Source organism: Typopeltis vanoorti, chromosome 14 (genome assembly GCF_054136105.1).
Source record: "Typopeltis vanoorti isolate ZY-2024b chromosome 14, IOZ_Tvanoo_1.0, whole genome shotgun sequence".
In the NCBI taxonomy this organism is placed as follows: Eukaryota; Metazoa; Arthropoda; class Arachnida; order Uropygi; family Thelyphonidae; genus Typopeltis; species Typopeltis vanoorti.
In genome coordinates this window covers 93,215,901-93,238,334 of record NC_143562.1, presented here as the reverse complement: position 1 = coordinate 93,238,334, position 22,434 = coordinate 93,215,901, and the positions used below count along the sequence as shown (strand labels likewise).

Here is a 22,434-nt window from a genome sequence, read left to right as displayed (position 1 = left end):
TACACTTGCCGGCATTTACGAGATGCCCTAGCCAGACCTCATAAGAAACATAATCGCTATGCCCAAGCATCCGTATATTTGCCTACTACTGGTCCATTTTAATAAGGTTTCACTGGCCTGACAGCTGTTTCAAACTGGTTGGCTTTCATCAGAGACCAGGCAGAAACCTTAAGAGAGCAAAAACTCGCTATGCCCAAGCATCCGTATATTTGCCTACTACTGGTCCATTTTAATAAGATTTCACTGGCCTGACAGCTGTTTCAAACTGGTTGGCTTTCATCAGAGACCAGGCAGAAACCTTAAGAGAGCAAAAACTCTCTTTCAATACTAAGGAACCTGAAACATCAGAGAGGTGCATTTTTCATAAGCGAACTCTCGGTTGGTGCAAAAAAGTATTTACTAAAATAAAGAGTCATGAAGCCAATCTTCAATCTCTGTGATGATAGGGACATCACCTGGGACACAATATAAAATTGTAATAACACACAAACACATGCACAAAATAAAAAATAATGAAAGATTAGAACTAGAGGTCTAAAGTTGTAAGAGGCATGACCTCTATGGGTGCTGGTAGGTAGCCTTAATAGGCTACCTACCAATAAACAACCAGATTTATTAAGATTTGATTTATATGGATATAAACTTAGAAAGAAGTCAACAAACACGATAGTATGAGGAATAAACCACCATGGCACCTACCTTAATAAGATGTAGGACCTCCTTTTGTGGTGATGACTGCAGAAATCCTATGGGGGCATACTTTCCACAACTGTACGATAGTGATCAGTGGGAATTTTGGACCATTCTTCCTGTAGGCATGAGGTTCTGGACCTTGCTCAATGCTTCAGTTCATCTTACAGATGCTGAATACGGTTGAGATCAGGGCTCTGTGGAGGCTAGTCAAGTGTGGTGATGTTCATGTCTACAAACCACACAGTTACAAGAGAAGCCTTATGTCTTGTTGAAACAGACAATGGTCAGTTCCGTAGAAATGACACAAAGTGGAAGCATTGCATTGTCCAGAATGTTCAGATACTTCAGAGTTCAGTGTGTGTGTGTGTGTGGGGGGGGGGGGATTACAGAGATCTAAGGACAAACCAGGAAAAACAGGAACATACTATCACACTGCCATCCCTGAATTTCATAGCTGGGGTTACACACACTGGTAAGAGATGTTCATCAGGCATCCGCCATACCTAAACCCATCCATCTGCTCAGTAGAGGGTATAGCGTGATTCGTCATCCTGTACCACAGCTTTTCAAGCTTCCACGTCCCACCGTACACGCTCTTTGCACCACTGAAGATGATGCTGCATGTTGTTTCGAGTAATGTTAGGTTTGCATATTGCAGTCCTACAATGGAAATTCATGTTGTAAGTCCTGGTTCTGAATGTTTTGGTGCAGATTCGTATTCCATTTGATGCTTCAAATTCAACATGTCAGCCAACTAATGACATTTTTTACATATTATCATTCATAGTATCCTACAGTCACTTTCAGTGAGTGTGGTGGGTTGTCTATTGCAGGTAGCACTTGCAGTTGACTCCCTATGCTTCCATTTCAGTATGGTATCAGATTGCTGACCTAGTATGGCCCAATTTGTCAACAATTTGTTAAATAGATAGGTCTGCACCATGACATCCTATCACAACACCTCTTTCAAATTCCATCAGTTCTCTTATCGTAGCCATTTCACCCAGACACGGTTGCACTGACTTAGGACCATCATATTTCTCCAATTTATACTGGCTACATACACGACTCATTACATGACACGATTTATCTTGCCCATGGGAGAGTCTGTTGACTTCTTTCCATGCAATGTATATATCAAAGCCATGTCAGCTAGACCTAACCATGCTTTAGACATCTTGCAAAGTGATGGGTGAGTAGAATGCAAATTCTACTCACCCATCACTCTACAAGCAAAAAACCTAGTATTAATACACTCACACACACCCTCCTATTATTTAACTACCTTTATGCTACTTTGTATCAACTCTACATCAATTTATGTCTTCTTCATATTATCCCTGCTCCTATTCATAGGCTTTGCATAATTTCATTAGTTTGTCCTCATATAGCATTCCAAGAGACCTGACCACAGTCACTTCCTAGCCCCTTTCCAAAATCTCCTAATCGCTTCAAAAACGAGGTGAATAAATACTGTACGTACAGTCTAAATGCAGCTCAACCAAAGCTTCATACAATGAAACTATAACTTCAATTCCTACACATCAATGTCCTCTTTATCACTGATATAATCTATTCTACTACCATCACAGTGCTCAAAATATGATCCCAAAATTTCAGGTCCTTGTCTACTATCACCTTCAGTTCCCTTACCTCCTCTACCTTCCTCCTTATATACCCATTAATTTAATACACACCAGGCCAACCTTGCTGTCAAACTTGAATCAAAACACTAACATGATCATCCAGTCATCTACAACATAAAGGATCTATTCAAATTTTTCTGAAGAGTAACAACATCAATTTCATAGCTCTTCCTAACTTTCCTTCATCTGCACAACTGCATATCCCTAGTTAAACTGCATCCAGTATCACTAACATACAAACATAGCACTAAAAAGCAAACCCACTAAAGAACACAAAGAACTTGGAACCTAAAGAAGTCAGATAAGAAATGGATATCTGCTTTTAGATGTGGTGTTACAGAAGGCTGTTGAGGATATCATATACTGAAAGGCATACAAATAAATGGGTGTTAGAAAAGATCGGTAGAACTTTAAGGCTCCTTAAGGATATTGAAAGAAGAAAGTTAAAATATTTTGGACACATTGAAAGGATAGAGGGGGGGAGGGACTTCTCAGAACAGTAATAGAAGGTAAAGTTCCTGGCGAAAAACGGGGGTAGACCATAAATGAGATGGATGGATGGATGGTGTATGTGTGGAGTGACTGATCTTCAGAAAGTTGAAGCCTCCAAAAAAGCAAATAACAGGACCACATGGCGAAGCCTGGTGTGGCACATCACCGAGCATCGGAGTGACCATACGGCACCTGTGGGTGCCCAGTGAACATATACAGGATGTTCGGGATAAATTTGACATATTTATAATTAATTATATTTTTCCGTAAGTTACATGTATTAACACACACTTCTCTTCATTTAAAAGTTTGGACCCTTCTTCATTCATATACAAGATGTCAGAAAGGATGGATAGCTGGAACCCACCTGAATCATGGAAGAGAATAACTTGTATCATGATGATTCGTGCCCGCCATCAAAATAAGGATATTACGACTGCTGCCCAATGCTCCCTGAATACAGTAAAAACAATCAGGCATGAACTAGAGACTTGCAATGGTGACTACGAGGATGTAGCAAGAAGAAAGATCCCTAGCAGACGATCTGATTGCGTTCGTACAGCAGAATTCCTCGCAAATCTGCAGGAACAGGTGTTGAAGAACCCTGGCATTGGAATTCGGGCTTTGTTCGTGGAGTTGCTAACTGTAGTCAAGCCCTGGATAACAAGGGTAGCCAATGGTAGGCCGTATGTATGGCAGCAGGATTCGGCCCCTTGCCACACCTCTGGGAAAAGTCAAAAATGGTTGTCTGAAAATTTCTACGACTTCACCAGTCCAAACTCCCCAGACCTTAACCCCATGGATTATTTTGTATGGGGCGCAGTTGAAAAAGACACCAATCGCACTTCCAGTAATACAAAAGCCCAGTTAATGGATAAAATTAAAACAGTTTTTGCGGCCCTTCCCAGGGAGACTGTAGCATCAGCTTGTTCGAGGTTCCGAAGCAGAATTGAAGCTGTGATCGATGCTAATGGTGGTTATTTTGAGTAAATCTTGTTGATAGTATTGTAATTAACTCTGCCTGTAATGTTTTTTTGTCAATTCATTAAATTTAATAGATACAAAGAAGATTTTCTTTTTCCTTACGAAACTGTCAAATTTATCCTGAACACCCTGTAGATAGACTGAAGAACACAACTAGCGACTTTCCTTTTATGGCAAATTGTTCCCCAGTACACAATTCACTGCAACTTATCAGACAGTCAACTTCTATCTATCTCATTAATCTATTATCCAAATCATCTGCCTTAATTTAAATGCAAACTTGACATGGTGTAATCTTCCAAAAGCATTTGCAAAATCTAGATAGACTACTAGATATCACATATACTAGATACTACCGGAATATCAAATGGAAGATTATTTTATAACATGCATTTTGTGTAATGCCATTCAAATGGGAATGTATGTCCCATTTGAATGGCATTACTTTCTGGGACACACAAGGTATGTCCCAGAAAGTAAAGTCCAATTAGAATTTACTGCTAAATAAGATACCGGAGAAGATTTACACATGTGGGGTAGTATAGAGTGACTGATTAGCTAGATGTTGCCCATTTTCGTTCTGCTATTATTTGTCTTCTACAAATAATTTATAATGAGTGCTGTAATAAAAAATTCCACCAGTTGTGAGGTTCATGGTGTGATATGGTTTTTGTTGGCAAAAAACAGTGACAATAATAGTGATAAAAACAGTTTATTCACTCATAAATAGGCCCGTAAACTGTATAAAGTTTACGGGCCTATTTATGAGTGACAATAAGGTTAGACACTGGTGTTGTTTGTTTAAAGAAGGGTGCAACAATATTAACGATGAAGAATGCAGTGGCCAGCCAAGTGTAGTGACAGATGATCTGTGGAAAGAGTGAACACAAAAATTCATCAGAATTGTCATTTCGTAGAAGGCAACAAATGATAACGGAACAAAAATAAAATGGTCAACAGCTAGCTAATGAATCCCTCTATATTCTCTAAAAGCATGTAAACCAACTTGCCAAGAATTCAATATGATTTCTTTATTTCCAGAATTGTTTTTTTTAACTTCTTTACTACATGCAGCTCTGATTTTTCTAATTCTTAAAGACAATTATCTCACTATATGCTTCCTTGGCTGAGTTAATCAACATTTTCTTCAGATTTTACTACCATCTTGTTCTTATCTTCAAGCTCTTTCACTTTTCTCTAATATTTGCATATTTACATTCCCATTTGAATGGCATTATACAATATGGCATATTATAAAATAATCTTCGATGTGATATTCCAGTTCAAATATCTTAGTAAATTCAAGCATTATCATGGAGTATACAATTCCCTCATACAACTTAGCTGTAGCTTTAATGTAAAATTAGAGAAAAATTAAGACTAAACAAATACATATTACAACACACACTGCTGTGCTGATGCTATAGCATATCAATTCCAGATACGCTATATCAACAGCATATTCTGACAGTCCATTCCTTTGGGCATCCTGCGTGTGTTAAGACTACAACAGAACAGTTAGGTCAAAAACTTTTCCAATCCAAGTGCACATTCTCTTAATACACATGCTGAAATCATATCTAATCCAGCTGCTATGGCTGTATTAAAATTTTGCAACAGCTCTAGTCCCCACCTCTCTATCTTCCATCGGTTCAACAAAAGTATCATGTAACATGTTATTTCTATCCTGAATACCCTAGTTAGTCTCAATCAAAATGGTAACTGAAGCTATGCTATTTCTTCTGCAACTATCATCCTCCTGTCATCTGCATTCTGTAGTTATTTTTCCTCAATCCCTTTTTTTATCATTATATAACAATGGAGCTCTTTAGGATTTCTTTTGTCATGCTGCTAAATGTTACTTATAATCTGGTTTTTACATTGAGTACTATTCATGCCACACCCCAGCCTGTGGTTTCTAGCACTCAAGTATTGATCATTCCTCTTCTCCTACAAGTTCCTCCACATACTTTTCTTCTTTTGTGTGGAATTCCTGTTTAAGAAGATAATTCATCCATTTCACTCAAACTTCAATTTATTCTTCCAAGAATGTGGTCAAATACTGCTTTCACCAAGCATATCTTGAATGCTTTCTGAACACCAATGACTTATGTTCTGCAATACCTGGCAATGTGGTAATGTTTCAATCTGTATCCTAAATTCCCTGAAGTTCAACATATACGAGGGTGGGCCAAAATCTTCTGATAAGCACAAAACACAAAAATTATACTAAAGCAACTTATGTAGAAATCTTTGGAGGTACCTTGGCATAATAAATTAATAACTTAACAATACCAAGAATAGCGATCAGAACTTTGCCACCTTTGCTATGAGTTGCCCGAGTTTGTACTACGTACTTGGACTATGTGAATTAGCTCATGCTAGTAGTCGCCGATACTTTTATAGTTTACTATACTATGTTCGGCATGAAACTCTCGGATTCCAATCTTAGAGTTTCTTATTCGGTTTTAAAACAATGTGGGATTTAATATCCCCTTAATTTAAATAATGTTTATATCGCTGAAATGAAGCAGCTCTTTATATTTAAGTTATCTCTAAAGAATTATTTAATTTATTTTAATTAATCTTCTGGCACGCAGCAACAATTTAATTGGTGATCCATCGACTCTTCTGTACTTTGTATAAAACTAACAGTAATAACTTTAATGAATTAAAAGTAGAAATCTTTTGTACCGAAAGTAACAGTACATCATCAGTGTAGAACAAACAGTTAAAGGAATGGAATACAAAGCACAGAACAGTCGGTGGATCACCAATCAAATTGTTGCCTAGTGCCAGAAGATTAATTAAAATAATATTAAATAATTCTTTAAAGATAATTATTTCATTGATGGTTGCATAAGATAAGAATGTTCCAAACTTTTGGAAGAGAGAAACAGTCATTTCGATTCAAATTCGGTCGATGCAAAAGGGCTTCACAACTTTCTTTAAAAGGCATTCATATTTAAACCTGCATCTGTGGAGAAGACAAGCTTTATCCCACTGGATATTATGATTAGTGTCAATGCTATGTTGTGCTAGACCAGACTTATGAGGTTTCATGTATTCGATATAATACTGATGTTCCTTCATTCTTTTTTTCCACAGAACGGCCTGTTTGTCCAAAGTATGATAAGTTACATTCACATGGTATCTGGTAAACATCAGCTAATAATAGAGGTAGTTTGTCATTTTTAGATGGCAAAAAGTTATCTGGTAAACACCAACTAATGATAGAGGTGCCAGTTTGTCATTTCTAGATGGCAAAAAGTGAGAAATTTTGTTGATGGGAAAATATGTAGGAATAAGATGATACTTCTTCAAAATTCTGCCAATATGTTCTGATATGCCTGAAATGTAAGGGATTGGAACTCTGTGGTCTGTTGAAGAATCCTGAGGTGTTGGGACATAATAGTCAATTATCTGCTGGATTTGATTAGGGTTGTAACCATTAGGTTCTATTAACTTTTTTACAGTGAAAAGTTCTTGTTGTAAGCTTAAAGGAGAGGAGCACACTTTATGTGCTCTAATAATTAAAGATTTCATAATGCCGATTTTTTGAGAGGTGTGATGAGCAGACTTTTGATGAATGTAGCTGCCAGTAAAGGTAGGTTTTCGATAGACACTTGTAAACAAAGTACCAGAGGATGTGAGTGTACGGAGGATGTCCAAGAATGGTAAACTACCAGAATTTTCTTTTTCCATGGTGAACTGAATGCATGGGTGAAGGCTATTCATCTATTGTAGAAATGTGGTAAGTTCCTCTTAAGCATGTGGCCAAATAACAAAGACATCATCGACATAACGAAACCAAAGAGAGGGTTGGGGATGAAAACAAGGTGTCTTCCAAATGTTTCAAAAAATAGTTTGCCAAAGGCGGAAACAGAGGGCTACCCATGGCAGTACCTTCAACTTGTTCTAGATCTTGTTTCTCCAGCTGAAATATCCTGAATGTATGACACATTCAAAAGGTATTCTTTAATTATTCATTAATTAATATTCATTGTTCATTATTCTTGTAATGTATAATTCATGTATAATATATGTATAATTCATTATACATTATTCATTGAATGTATGACAAATTCAATTTCTCCAGCTGAAATATCTTTTTGAATCTGTCATACATTCAGGATATTTCAACTGGAGAAACAAGATCTACAAACAAGTTGAAGGTACTGCCATGGGTAGCCCTCTGTCTCCACCTTTGGCAAACTATTTTTTGAAACATCTGGAAGACACCTTGTTTTCATCCATTCATCTCCAACCCTCTCTTTGGTTTCTTTATGTCTATGATGTCTTTGCTAGACATCATCGACATAACTATTCAGCCACATGCTGAAGAGGAACTTACCACATTTCTAATGTTTATATCGCTGAAATGAAGCCTATTGGCTCTTTATATTTAAGTTATCTTTAAAGAATTATTTAATATTATTTTAATTAATCTTCTGGCATGCAGCAACGATTTAATTGGTCATCCATCGACTCTTCTGTACTTCGCATTCCATTCCTTTAACTGTTTGTTCTACACCTGTTACTTTCAGTACAAAATATTTGTACTTTTAATTCATTAAAGTTATTACTGTTGGTTTTATATGTGTTAAGTTATTAACTTGTGTGGAAAGTTTTTTACCCTGGTTTATTATACATTAAAGATACCAAGAAATTATATACTCGGTTTTAATCACAAGGAAGGAAAACAATGTTTTGCACATGAAATATATTCATGTCTGAGCTACTTCAATATAGAGACTAATAACTTCATATCACTTACCTTAGTATGTATCCTGTAATGCAAAGCACACCCACTCTTTTGGATGTGTATAATGCTATGCATAATGGGAAGGGCCACTATCCAGTCCGATTTTGACCTTTGTTGAGGTGTATTTAAGTAAAGACCTCTCTAAAAATTAGACGATCCCGAAAGATCGCCCAACTCAGCTTTGTTCCACTCAGTGACAGGCTCACCCCGTCACCAAAAAGAATTTCTCAGCGTTGGCTCTACCCAGTGGCAAGCTCACCCCACCACCAGACAGAGCCATAATCTCAGCGATGGCTCTACTTACTCAGAGACAGGCAAAACCTACCCCAAGCAGAGCCTCTCATATCCAGCATGGGAGGCAGACCCAAACGTGGGAACCAGACCAGGGGGGGAGAGAGAGAGATACCAAGGTTAAAGTAATGCAGAAGTCATATACATCTCATATACAAGTAGCCAAAAGGTGTGCTTGTCCTTATTAATAAAAATCTCTGGATGAGAGACAGATGGAGAAAGTTTGTTTACCTTGGGTTTATTATACATTAAAGATACCAAGAAATTATATACTTGGTATTAATCCTTATCCCAAGGAAGAAAAACAATGTTTTGCATGTAAGCTACTTGTATATAGAGGCTAATGACTTCATATCACTTGCCTTAGTGTGTATCCCATAATGACATACACAATTTCAAATGTGTATAATGGGAAGGGCCACTACCCAGACCAATTTTTTCGACCTTTATTGAGGTCTCATCAGTGGGAGCCAGACCAGGGACAGATATAAGGTTGAAGTAATGCAGAAGTCATATATATCTCATATACAAGTAGCCAAAAGGTACTTGACTTTATTAATAAAAATTTCTGGATGAGAGAAAGATGCAGAAAGTGTTTTACCTTGACAAGGATTAAAACTAAGTATATAATTTCTTGATATCTTTAACGTATAACAAACTCCAGCTAAAAAACTTTGTACATCTTTCTCTCATCCAGAGATTTTTATTAATAAGGTCGAGCACATATTGGCTACTTGTATATGAGATATATATGACTTCTGCATTACTTCAACTTTGCTATCTCTCCCGGATCTGCCTCCCACTGATGATACCTCAATAAAGGTTGAAACTGGTCTGGGTATTGGCCCTTCCCATTATGCATTATACACGTCCAAAAGGTGGGGGTGCTTTGCATTATGGGATACATACTAAGGCAAACGATATGAAGTCATTAGCCTTTATATAGCTCATGAATTACCGTGTAAATATATTTCACGTGCAAAACATTATTTCGATTCCTTGGTTTTAACCCTTGGGATAAGGATTAAAACCAGGTATATAATTTCTTGATATCTTTAAAGCAACTTATATTATTATTATTATTTACAGCATCTTCATGGAGTCCAGAGACTCATCGCGGGAGACTCAAATCAACCATCATCCATACAAATCCTACCGTACTTCTCCTTGAATCCATTCACTATAAGGGAACTCGCAACCAATTCTGGCAATCCATTCTACTTACTCATAACTCTCCATGCAAAAAATCTCGTCTGCAACCACACTCTTACACAACTTCCACGGATGGTCCCAGTTCTCTATTTGTCATGCATCGAAAAATTCCACTTGCATCAATTTTATAAAACCCCTTTAATATCTTAAAAGTATCTATCATGTCTCCTCTTTTCTACCTATCACCTAAACTTTGTAACCCATAAACCTTCAACATATCCTCATAGGTAGTATTCCTACGAGGAGAGGTTGATGAGTGACCATTCCACAGAGATTGTAACTCATCTCTGAATCTTTTTGACCAACTCCTAGTCCCCAAGAAACCCAGGTGGCCAAATCTGCGTGCAGTAGTCAAGATGTGGCTTAATCATAGCCTAATAAAGATGGATAATAACTTCCTTATCTTTACTTGTTAGCGTGATTTTCAACATCCAAGTAATTCATTGAACTATTTTACCAACTATTGCAATATGCCCTCTGAACTTTAACTCTGTCCACCATTATCCCCAAGTCCCTACCCTCATCAATTTCCTGCAAACCAATACCTTCAATATGATACACTATTTGCAACCTTTTCAACCCAAAGTGCATAACCTTACATTTTGCAACATTAAATTCATAATCATTATCCTTTGCCCACAATGCCAATTTATTTAAATCATCCTTCAGGATATCTACATCACCTTTATCAACTATTGCTCTTCCCAGCTTTGCATCACCTGCAAACAACTGAATAATCTCCTCTTAAATCTTTCCCTATATCATTGATATACAAATTAAAGAGTAGTGGCCTTAGTACCAAACCCTGAAGTACTCCACTAGTCACCATCATTCTCCTAGACTCCACCACCATATACTACTCTCTGGTGTCTGTCCATCCACCATCTCTCTTTCCATGCTACTAGCCTCATATCCATTCCCATCCTCTCCAGTTTTTGTAATAGTTTTCCATGTGGTATTCTATCAAATGCCTTGGCAAAGTCGAGCAGCATCATGGTAGAGCCATTACCTTTATCCAATTCTGCTGTCATTTTATTATAAAATGTGAATAACTTACTAAGCCAGGACCTATCCATTACAAAGCCATGCTGCCCACTATAGAGTATCACATCCCTATCCACATACTGTTATATTTTACCATTCACCAACTTTTCCACTACTTCAACAATCACTCTCGATATATTAATTGGTCTGTAGTTGGCTACCTCTGTCTTAGACCACCTTTATGCAATGGTGGTCTTATCCTCTTAACCTCTTTCCACTGCCTTGGAACTCTGCCAGAGATGAGACTTAGATTGAACAACTTCACCAGAGACAATGCCAATTCTCTTGCACATTCATGTAGTACATGGGCTAATATGCCATTCAGTCCCAATGCTCTGTTCACATTCATATTTTTTAATATGCTGGACACTGCAACTCATTTTGATGGGGGTTAATAGTAAATATTTAACATATTGCATTTAGTAAAATTTAACTTGTTACATTTAAATTTTTCAAAATTTTTGTCATTTTTGGGTTAGGAGGCATAAGTTAGACACTTGCCACAGGTGCTTCATACCCTCGTCACTGTACTGGTTCTAGGTGTTTATTAGAACTTTTCAGTCTCCGCCACTTCGGGAGGGAGGGGACTGAAAAGTTCATTTACATGATCATTTTTTTCTTTCTTCTTCTTCTGTATTTATGTCCTCATATTACCTGTAACAATTACTCAAATTGTATCCACTGAGGAAATTAGCCAACACATTCATAATCACTCATCCCTTTGTTCATAGCAAATTACATCCTGCCATTACATATCTTGTTGGCCTCTACCTCAGCTGAACAGCACAGAACTTACCACTCTCAAGTCACTAGTACCATCTACATTCTGGTTCACAGTTGAACTCTTATGTTATCAACATAGTCAGCAACATTCTGACTAAATGTAAACAAGGGTTTTAATTACAGTGATCTCTCAATTATGCAGCATGCAAATAACCAAATTCTCACTTAACCATTCTTGAATGGATTACCATGTCAAACTGCCTCTTGAAATATTACCGCTGCATTACTATAGGTTCAGAATTATATAAATATGCAGAAATAAGGTTTAAAGAAAGACTCTTATTTGTTTTAAATAAAATCTATTTTATCTATACTTAGAAGTACAAAATGGATTAAAAATGATGATCATGTATAGACCCTGCCTTTTGCCTAAAACTGATAATAGAGAAAAGAAGAGAATACAATTTAGAAATACATATTACATTTATTGACTTCCAAAAAGCATTGCTAAAGTTAAAAGAAGTATTTTATTTGACAGATTAAAAGAAAGACAAATACCAAATTCCATAGCTCAGTCGGACAAGATAAAGCCCTTTGGTAGGAAAGACCTAGGTTTGATTCCCGTCCAAGATGTGAGGAACCTTTATCTGGTCTCTTTGATGAAAAGTGAGTTAGCTAGTTTCATACAGCAGTAGTGGGTGTTTTTCACTCAGAAACTCTGGTTTTTTGTCCCCCAGAACAGGCAAACCGAACCTGTGAACACATGCATCTACAGACATAGGACATACTGGGAGGCATAAGGCACCTTATCCTTGAAGCAGTTGCGGTTTCAAATCATAATAGGCCATGCCTAATACAAAAGTAATGGGCCATTAGGCCTAATTAGTGAAAGGAGGGAGGAAAACAAATAACAAATAATATTATAAAAGCTATCATAAGTATATATGAAAATAACCAAATACAAATAAGATTAAATTATGAACTATCATATTCGAGAGATAAATCAAGGAGTCCAACAAGGATGTACCCTTTTAGCAACTATTTTTAATATTTATTTAAATGAAATAATAATAAAATGGAATAAAAATTCCCATCAAGGGATTAAACTTTCTCCTACTGTAAACTTAAACATACTCCTTTTTTGCTGATGATCAAATAATAATTACAAATTCTGAAGATAACTTACAGAAAGATATTTTAAATTTAAATGAAATAGCCAAAGATTATGGAATGATAATATCAACAGAAAAATCAAAAATGATAGCCTTTAAAGGACAAAATCCAATAAGAACTAAAATAGTAACGATAACAAAATTTTAGAACAGGTGAATTCATTTAACTACCTAGGATGTATAATTACATATGAAAATGAAAAAGATATAAACTTAAAAATTGCAAAATATTTTAAAATAAGAGGTTTATACCTGTTATTTTAAAACTGTATTTAGACCTAATTTAATTCAAAGACAAACCAGGTTAAAAGCATACAATACATTAGCCTTACCAGTCCTATTGTATGGAAGTGAAATCTGGACAATAAAACAAAAAGACAAACAAAGATTAATAACAGCTGAAATGAAGTTTATGAGAAAAAATGCAAAGTATAAGCACAAAAGAAATAAAGCACAAAAGAAATGAAGAAATTATGAAAGAACTAAACCAGGAATCAGTAATAGAAAAAATAAAGAAATAAAAACATAAATCGATAGAACACGTTGAAAGAATGAAAACAGAAAGATTACCAAAACAAGTATTAAATTACAAACCATTAGGAAAAAGAAAAGCAGGACATCCTCTAAAGAATTTCAACAATGACTTCTGAAGTCAGAATAGGCCATATGTAGGCCTAAATCAATGAAAAGTATAATGATGATGATTAATTACTATAATTATTTTGCCAACCTGGTAAGCTAATCAGACAGCACACCCACTCTTCAACCAAAAGGTTATTAGTTCAAATTCCACAGTAACACGAATGATATTGAAAATCATTATGTCAGAGATGATTTTCATCACTCAGTGTGAAACCACTACTTGTTACAGATATAAACTCACTTGTTATAGATATAAACAAACCAGAAAATTAATTGCCCAGACAATATAAATGAAAAGTCATGTACATCAATTTGAATTAAAATTTTCTTTTCACATCCAGGTTCTGTGAAACAAAAAAATAACTCACTCATAATAATTAGAATACTTGCACTTTTCAAAACAATGATAATATTTTGAAAAACATTATGATACATACTTTATCTACAGCTTTCCCAACTTTAGAGACAGTACCATGAAGATCACGATGGTCAGTGGCCATTGCAGTCACTACATCTTTTACTTTCTTAGCACACTGTGTCAAAATAATTGCCTGTGATGCAGTTATTTCATTGTCTGATGAAGCTAGAAAAAGAAAAAAAAATTTTTTTTAACTTGCAGAATTTAAACATAATCAAGTTTTTTTTTTCCAGTTTCTTTTTTCTAAACCCATAATTTAAGCCACAGTACTTGCTCATGTATCCATCCTTATATTAACCAGATAATTCAATTCATGTATCACTGGCCTGGTTGGCTGATTGGTTAGCATATCTGCTCTCCAGCCAAAAGGTTGCGGGTTCGAATCCTGCCGTGGGCATGGATATTTGTGATTGTCTGTGAAATACTAGTGGTGGTGGTAGTAGACATTAGATGGTATTGATGTAGATCAGGGCAGTCCAAAGCACGGCCTGTGGTGAGATTTTATGTGGCCTGCCTGTGGATTTTGATTTTCATGAGAGAAAAAATAAAATAATTTTAATCGAATTAGATATTTTAATTCTATCACTAATTGATAATCTCGATATTGGTAATTTTATATGGTGTTTTTACATCTTGATATACCTACGTGTTAATCAAATATTAGATGTGTCAAAGAAGTGTTCTTACACTGTTTTGTTCCAATGCGCATGCTCTGGGCACTCACAGGGAATGTGAGCGCATGATTAGTGTGCAATTAGTGTTGTTCGTTTGTTCAGCTTTGAAGGTTGTGTTGCTGCTGCTCACCAAATTACTAGATACTCACTGTGATGCAGCCCTCGGATAATTTTTTTTTTAATGCGGCCCTCATATTACTTAAGGACAGACCTGATGTAGATGATAGCATTTGTGGTTTGCTGTAATTGGTGGATTGAGAGGTGGAGACAGAGAGTTGTAGAGTAGGTGTCCTCCCTTGATGAGTCTTTGGACTCCTTGGAGGTGTCACGTAGTAATAATAATATCCCCCTCCCACAGAATGAGGTACACTGAACACTCAGGTAGGAATGAACTTTTTTTTTTATATTAATAAAAATTATAATTACAATTTTAAACAGTAATCTGCTCTTCAGCCCCAATTCAAATCCAACCATGACAAATCCCACTATGTGAATGAAATAACAAATCACAACCTGGTGCAAAACCATCACCACTCTGCTTAATGAAGACCTAAGGTGGTTTTTAAAAAATATAGTCATGATAAAGGTTTTCAGATATTACCTAGTCATTAATGCATTCAGAGTACAAATGTGTGATCGATTTACAACCTACATGAGTGAAATGATTCACACAAAAAATTATGTATAATTTTTTTAATGTATATACATAGCAGCATTTGTAAAGTTCGTGAGATGTTTTCATTTTCTTTCCAAGAAAATTAAGCTTTAGCAAAATATTATAGTGTGTAACAGAAAAGTAAGTAAAAGGTTGAACAACTTATTTCTAATTAATGTTTTTTCTGGAACAGACTTATACTATACATTGCTGCTATACATTAGTTTCATGCTCTACAGGGAGTATTTTGCACTAGGAATTAAAAAATATTTGCAAACTGTGGAGAATATAAAGAAGGGAAGATGAAAGCAATGTTCACAAACAGTGCAAATGCTACAACTTACATATAATTTGTAGCATTTGCACTTTCCAATCCCAACCATCTACCTCTTTTCTTTTTATTTCAAGAATGCAACAAAAATGTTTTATGTGTATTCTGCTGGTTTTTTTTTTTTTTTCAATTTTTCCCTCACACATTTTTCTATTTTTATCAACACAAATGTATTGTTATTATTATCATCATCAGGCCTTCATGGGATCAAGAGACTCATTGTAGGAGGAAATAAGATAGGAAAAAAATTGAGAGTGCCTCTGACTAGGCTGTTTTAAATCTTAAGCTTCCAAGGAAATGGAAAGAAGCAAAATGGTTTGCCTCTAAGACAGAAGTAACAAATTACAGATTGATCAATATATATACATTTCATAAGGAAAGACTCCAAGAGCATGAAGCAAATATGTAGCATATTTTTGCTTCATAAATTTTATATATTGCTGCTCTATATGATACCTCGTATAGAAAAAAAACAAATAACAAGAATATAGTAAATGTTTGACAGTATTCACATTGATTACAGACTACTTTCTGATCAGCTGGAGAAAAACCGAGATACCGTTTAGGTACATAGAAGCTTGAAGGGGCAAAACCAAACTTGAGTTGGGGGGTTTCCCCCTCATTGTGTGAAAGTTCTGTCTATCAGTCCTTCACCTCTACTGTACGTATTATTCCAATATTCCACTACCAAGACAGTTAGCATAACAAATTAAAAAAGTTGCTGTGGTTCACACAAAAAAAAAAAAAGCAAAAAATTGCAAGTAAACAATAAAAACTAGCAAAAATGAAACTCCAAACTCAACCAAAACAAAAATCTGCTGGAAAAAAAACAAACAAACAAAAAAAAACCACATCATCACCATACAGATATTATACAGGAAAACCTGACTTAACGCGATTAATTAATCCATCAAATAATGCGCACTAAGTGAAATCACGTTAATTGAATACAGTAAACAATAGGAATAATTATAATTCATCCATCAGAGTAAATTTGGGAAAAAAAATTACAGTGCAAGCTATATTAGAGGATAAAATCATCAAAATTAATAAAAATCAATTGCTAAAATTTTTATTTAATGTCTAAACATTTGATCAAGCTACTTTTTTACAAAAAAATTAAGTAAAGATGTTTGAATAGTGCTCGACTTTGTCATGCAATTTGCGATAGCTGGTGATTCCTTTATCAAAATTTCGGCAGACTTCAAAGCTTTGTTCCGTATCAGAATCAGCATCAAACAAAATTTCCTTAGCATACTTAATGTGATCGAAAACTAGCTAAGTTCTTTTGCAGTTAGCTTCTTGGTCATAGCATTCTCACTTAACAGTTCTAAATGGGAATCGAGCAAGTTTCTCACATCTTCATTATCCATTTCATTAAATCCAAGTTTTTTTTTTTCTATTATGCTGATTTCTTCAATAATGTTAGATCTTGGATTTTGTGCATGATAAACTAAGATAGTTTATCATGCACAAAAAGTTTAAAGTTGCCTTCTGCATTGCCTCCTAACAAAAGCACAAGACAATCTTGAGATACTTTGTATCCTGGTTGAGATGCTTCAGTTTCAGCTAGGAAAGTTTTTGTTGGCATACGTTTCCAAAAGAGACCAGTTTCATCGAAGTTGAATATTTGCTGATTGTCATAAACACCCTCCTGAATTATCCTTTGCAATTCTTCAGGAAACTTGGCCAGAGAATCTTTATCAGCACTAGCAGATTCCCCAGTTATTCTTACGTTATGCAGTCCAGTTTGAGTTTTAAAATGGTCAAACCATCCTAAATCACAGCAAAACTTTCACGTTCCTCTTAAAATTTGGTTTCTTTCAATGAGGTAAAAATATTGAGAGCCTGAATATTCCCAGTACTAAGCAGTATTCTTTTTTGGTTATAATCCTCAATCAGTGATAGAAGACCCATCTCAATCATTAAATGGCTTCTATTTGGTGATCTGCATTTGATTATAGAAGCAGTAGCAATTTTTCCTTGTTCGTTGTATTCTTTGCTCTTATTTAATATAGTCTAAACTGTAGACTCACTGTATCCCAGGTCTCACACAATCATTGTATTACTAGTGCCACTTTCATGTCTCTCGAGAAATGACGTTCAGCTTTTTCGCTTGCCACAGGCGACAAAAAATTTCATGTAACGTAAAATTTCACATAAAGTGAAAAAAATCATGTTAACTGATTGATTATGCGCTTAAAGCAGGAAATAGTATCATTTGACTTAATCACACTAACTGATTATCGCACATATCGAATTCACATTAAGCAAGGTTTTTCCTGTATTTTGAGAGAGCTTGATTGTTACAACTATAATATACTTTAATATAAGTTGTTTCAACCTATAATATTAAATTCAGTCATGGAGTATAGATAACATTATTATTATTAAAAGAGACCTTCAGGGAGTCAGAGGGAGGCCACATACTACTTGCACCAACCAGCATACTTATTCCTGAATTAATTCACACTGCTTGCATGCACAACATCCAATGAAAATCCATTGCAATCATGCACCACCCTATGAGAGAAAAATCTCACCTCCACCCCCTTCTTAGCAGCATTCATTCTATCCTTCCAAGGATGTCCTCTTGCCCTTTCTGCACTCTCCATAAAATGAAAAATTCTATCAACTGAAATCCTGTATAATCCTTTCAGAAGCATGTAAATCTCAATCATACCACCCCTCTTTCTCCTGTTTGCTAGTGTCTGTGGTCTACAAATTCTCAATCTGTCTTCATAATCAGTATTCCACAATCCTCATATCTCTTTTAACACTCTCCTTTGCACTCTCTCCACTGAATCAGAATCACAATGGAAACCAGGAGACCAGACCCATGCACAATAGTCCAAGTGAGATCATATCAAGGCTTTGTAAAGAGGCAAAATGACATCTTTATCTTTTCATATCAAAGTTCATTTCAGCATTGCAGTTATCTTTTGAGTTGTATTTGCAATCTTTGCTACATGGCCCTGAACTTCAACTTCCTATCTACTAACACTCCAAGTCCCTAGCCTCATCAGTTTCTTCTAGCATAATCCCACCAATATAATACGACATTGGATATCTAATCACACCAAAATGCATGACTTTACATTTACTAACATTGAACTGACATCCATTTTTCCATGCCCACAATTCCAGTCTGATCAAATCATTCTGCAAGCACTGTATATCAGCAGCATTCCTGATTACCCTACCTATCTCTGCATCATCAGCAAATATTTGTATGTTGCCTGTCAAATCCTTCCCAATATCATTATTGTACAGACTGAACAACAGTGGACCGAGGACTGATCCTTGTGATACACCACTAGTTTACCTTAAAATCTTGCAGACTCACATCCCCTGTGTCCCACTTTTTGATATCTGTCAGTCAGCCATCCTCTTATCCATGCTAATATTTTATAATCCAAACCCATATTCTCTAATTCATGCAATGCAGTATTCTGTCAAAAGACTTAGCAAAACCCAAAAGTAATATTCATTCCCCTTATCTAGCTCAATGGTAAGATTATTATATAATGTGAGCAAGTTGCTAAAACTTACTTAAAAAAAAAAACCTTCACTTAGTAAACCCATGCTGTTCATTGCAAAGTAGAGATTCACAGTCAACCCATTTCTGAATGCAAGTGCTAACCAATTTTTATAAAACCACCATTCCTGATATATTAATTAGTTGATAGCTGGATACATCGGTCTTTGCACCACCCTTGAGCAGTGGAATTACCATACATTCTTTCCATTGCTGCAGAATCTTCCCTGTTCTGAGATTCAAATTATACAGCCTGGTCAAAGAAATAGTCAGTTCAGCTGAACCCTCTTTTAGCACCCGTGCTGATATCCCATCAGTCCCTATAGCTGAAATGTTATTCAGTTTGTGTAACAGCTCTAATACCTCCTCTTCATACATCTGAGTTTCTTCATTCAGCGAACTCAATGTTGCATACAGCAGGTTGATATTTAATAATATTAAATATCAACCTGCTTTAATAATATTAAATTTAATAATATTAAATTTAGCAAAATGGGCACTCATGAGTCGAACCTCTTCTGTATCTGTCACCCTCACACCATCTGCATTCAGAAGAGTTATTCTTTCATATTCATTCTTTCTTTTACTTGCAGCATATTAACATAATTCTTGTGGGGGGTCTTTAGCTTGCAGAGCCAGTTTCTTTTTGCATATATATATATATATATATATATATATATATATAATTTTAATTTAGTTGGTTAGAATGATCAGATTCATATCCATGGTGGTGCATTGACTTCAAGGATCGATATGTTGTGGATATTCAAAAAATGAAGCTCTAATATATAAAAAAAATTAAAATATTTTCTTAAACATAAATATATACAACTTCTGTATACCAAGTAATTCTCTTTATCTCTTTAGAGAGATAAAGAGACATTCGTATCCTCTATAGAATTAAAAGTAGTAACTTCTTAATGCACACAAAGAATACTTAAATAGCCATTCTAAGACTTACTCAATATGAGTTCAATAAAATATATATCTTTGACTCTCTGGTTCACATTTAAATACAATTCTGAAAGATAATATCAAATAGTTTACAAAACAAACTGAACATAGCATTCAGTTGAAAGTTCTGTAGTTTCACTTAGTCAAATAGAAATTTCCTTTGCAGCATCTACTGTATCCTAAATTTGTTAAATACAATAGCTAAAAATCTCACGTGATCAATATATTTAATGTCTTCCAGTTTCCTTAAAGCATCTTTCTCTCAATTTTGTGAAGCAGGCATGAGAAATAAGCAAAGAATAATCATACATTAATTGAGCAGTTCCAAATACATTTCCAATAGAAGGACTTTTACCACAGATTCCATACTGTTCCTTGGAACTATATCACTTGCCTTTTATTAAGCACAAAATATTTTCATATACAAAGGCTTAATATATTATACTGCCCTTCAATTATTAACTTGACAGTTCTGTATCCTTGGAGAGTAATTACAGATGCATAAACCTTCCCGAGATTAAAGAACTTAACTCAGAAGTTTATTGGACCATTTTGGCTCTGCTTCCCTGCTTGCCTACTCTTTGCTGGCTAGCATTCCTCTTACCCAGTGAAAGCAACAATAAGAGGATTTCATTTTAAAGCCAGTGGGCTATTAAAGAGATTTTATAGGACTCACACTGAAGACATTTTTTAGTACATGGCAGGAAGGAGTCACCACTGGATTTGTATAGCTAGCAAAGTTATTAAAATTAGGTGTTTTGCTTAGAGGGCTATGAATGGATGGAAATGGTTGTTGCCAGATTTGGATATCCATGAATGAGTACAAGGAGATGCATGATAGGCATTGTACAAATAATGGTTAGTTTGTGAATGGGCTGCCTGTGATAAGTCTTCTGATTTCATGGGGGATATCCATATAACAACAATAATAACATCTTCATTACTTCAATTGCCTTTCCACAGTTCTTGTTTTTAATGGCTTTCTTGATCTCAAGTACTGCTATAGTATCTGACCAAAAATATCCAGATGCCTGCTCATCCAACTTTCACTCTTGAGACATAAAAGCTGGTCAGGGGTTGTTATCAGGTAGACATGGAAGAGATTTTTCATAGATTGGGAGAGGGGAGTAGAACAAGAGGCCATTATTGGAAACTGTATAACAGTGGTATTCAACCTTTTTTACTACGCGAGCTACTTTTCTATAAAAAGTTATTCGGCGATCTACTCTCTTATATATAAGTTATTCTGTGATCTACTCTCTTATATAGATCACGTTCCCCCAACCTGATATCTGATTACACACAAATAAACAACTAAAAATAAAAACACAGCTAAAAACTTTATTTGTGTATTTAAAAATTTATTTATCACTTTTAATTATTTTGATACAATAAAAAAATATATATATATTGGAATAAAATATTTATTTCTCTATTTTGGAAAACCAAAGTTAGAAAAAACAGAGTTAGATTGATTACAAACTCACAAGTTACAGGAAATGCTGACTGATTAAAAAAAAAGTTAATGTGAAATTTGGCATTGTTTGGACCTCGCAATATTTTCATAGTCAAGTTGATATGAAGAAGTGGCCAATCGCAGACAATCATCCAAATGATCATTTGTAATTTGGTTTCTTAATTGATTTTTTATGACAGTCATATTTGAAAAAGCGGATTCTGACAAGTATATTAATCCAAAACACAACAGAATTTTTCGTGCAATATCAGTTAATATTGGGAATTTTTCATGTGCATAATTCCAAATGACTTCATTGTTTATTGATTTTAAATGTAAACTATTCTGAATGTTTATTATCTGAAGTTCTACTTCAGCTTGGTTTATATCAAACAGCCCACTAATTTTATTTGAAATTTCTGTGATGGTCAAGTTTTCTTGAAATGGATTATTGATAAAATATATAATCATTTCAGTTTTATTAAAATCTTTAAATCTTGAATTTATTTCTTCCTCAACTAATTCTATTTTACGAATAGAATTAGTTGAGGAAGATGTCTAAATTCGCGGTCATTTATATTTTTCTTTAATAAAAGTAAGTATTGTTGGAGAATTTTTATTGAACTTAACATGTCAATTAAATTTTTATCTCTACCTTGTAACTCTAAATTTAAATTGCTTAATTTTGTACAGAAATCTACCAAAAATGATAAGTGTAACAACCATCTTTTATCACTTAACTGC

At 35.0% G+C, this 22,434-nt stretch overlaps 1 protein-coding gene across 2 annotated transcripts in view; it reads right to left on the bottom strand.

The window, feature by feature from the left end:
- Sou (required for meiotic nuclear division 5 protein souji) overlaps window positions 1–22,434 on the bottom strand; it is a 280,328-nt gene that overhangs the window by 213,517 nt on the left and 44,377 nt on the right. For both annotated transcript variants that reach the window (XM_090403620.1, XM_090403621.1), the window contains exon 2: window positions 14,102–14,247. In XM_090403620.1, coding sequence (XP_090259746.1) covers window positions 14,102–14,247 — 146 coding nt within the window. The remainder of the gene's footprint in view (window positions 1–14,101; window positions 14,248–22,434) is intronic.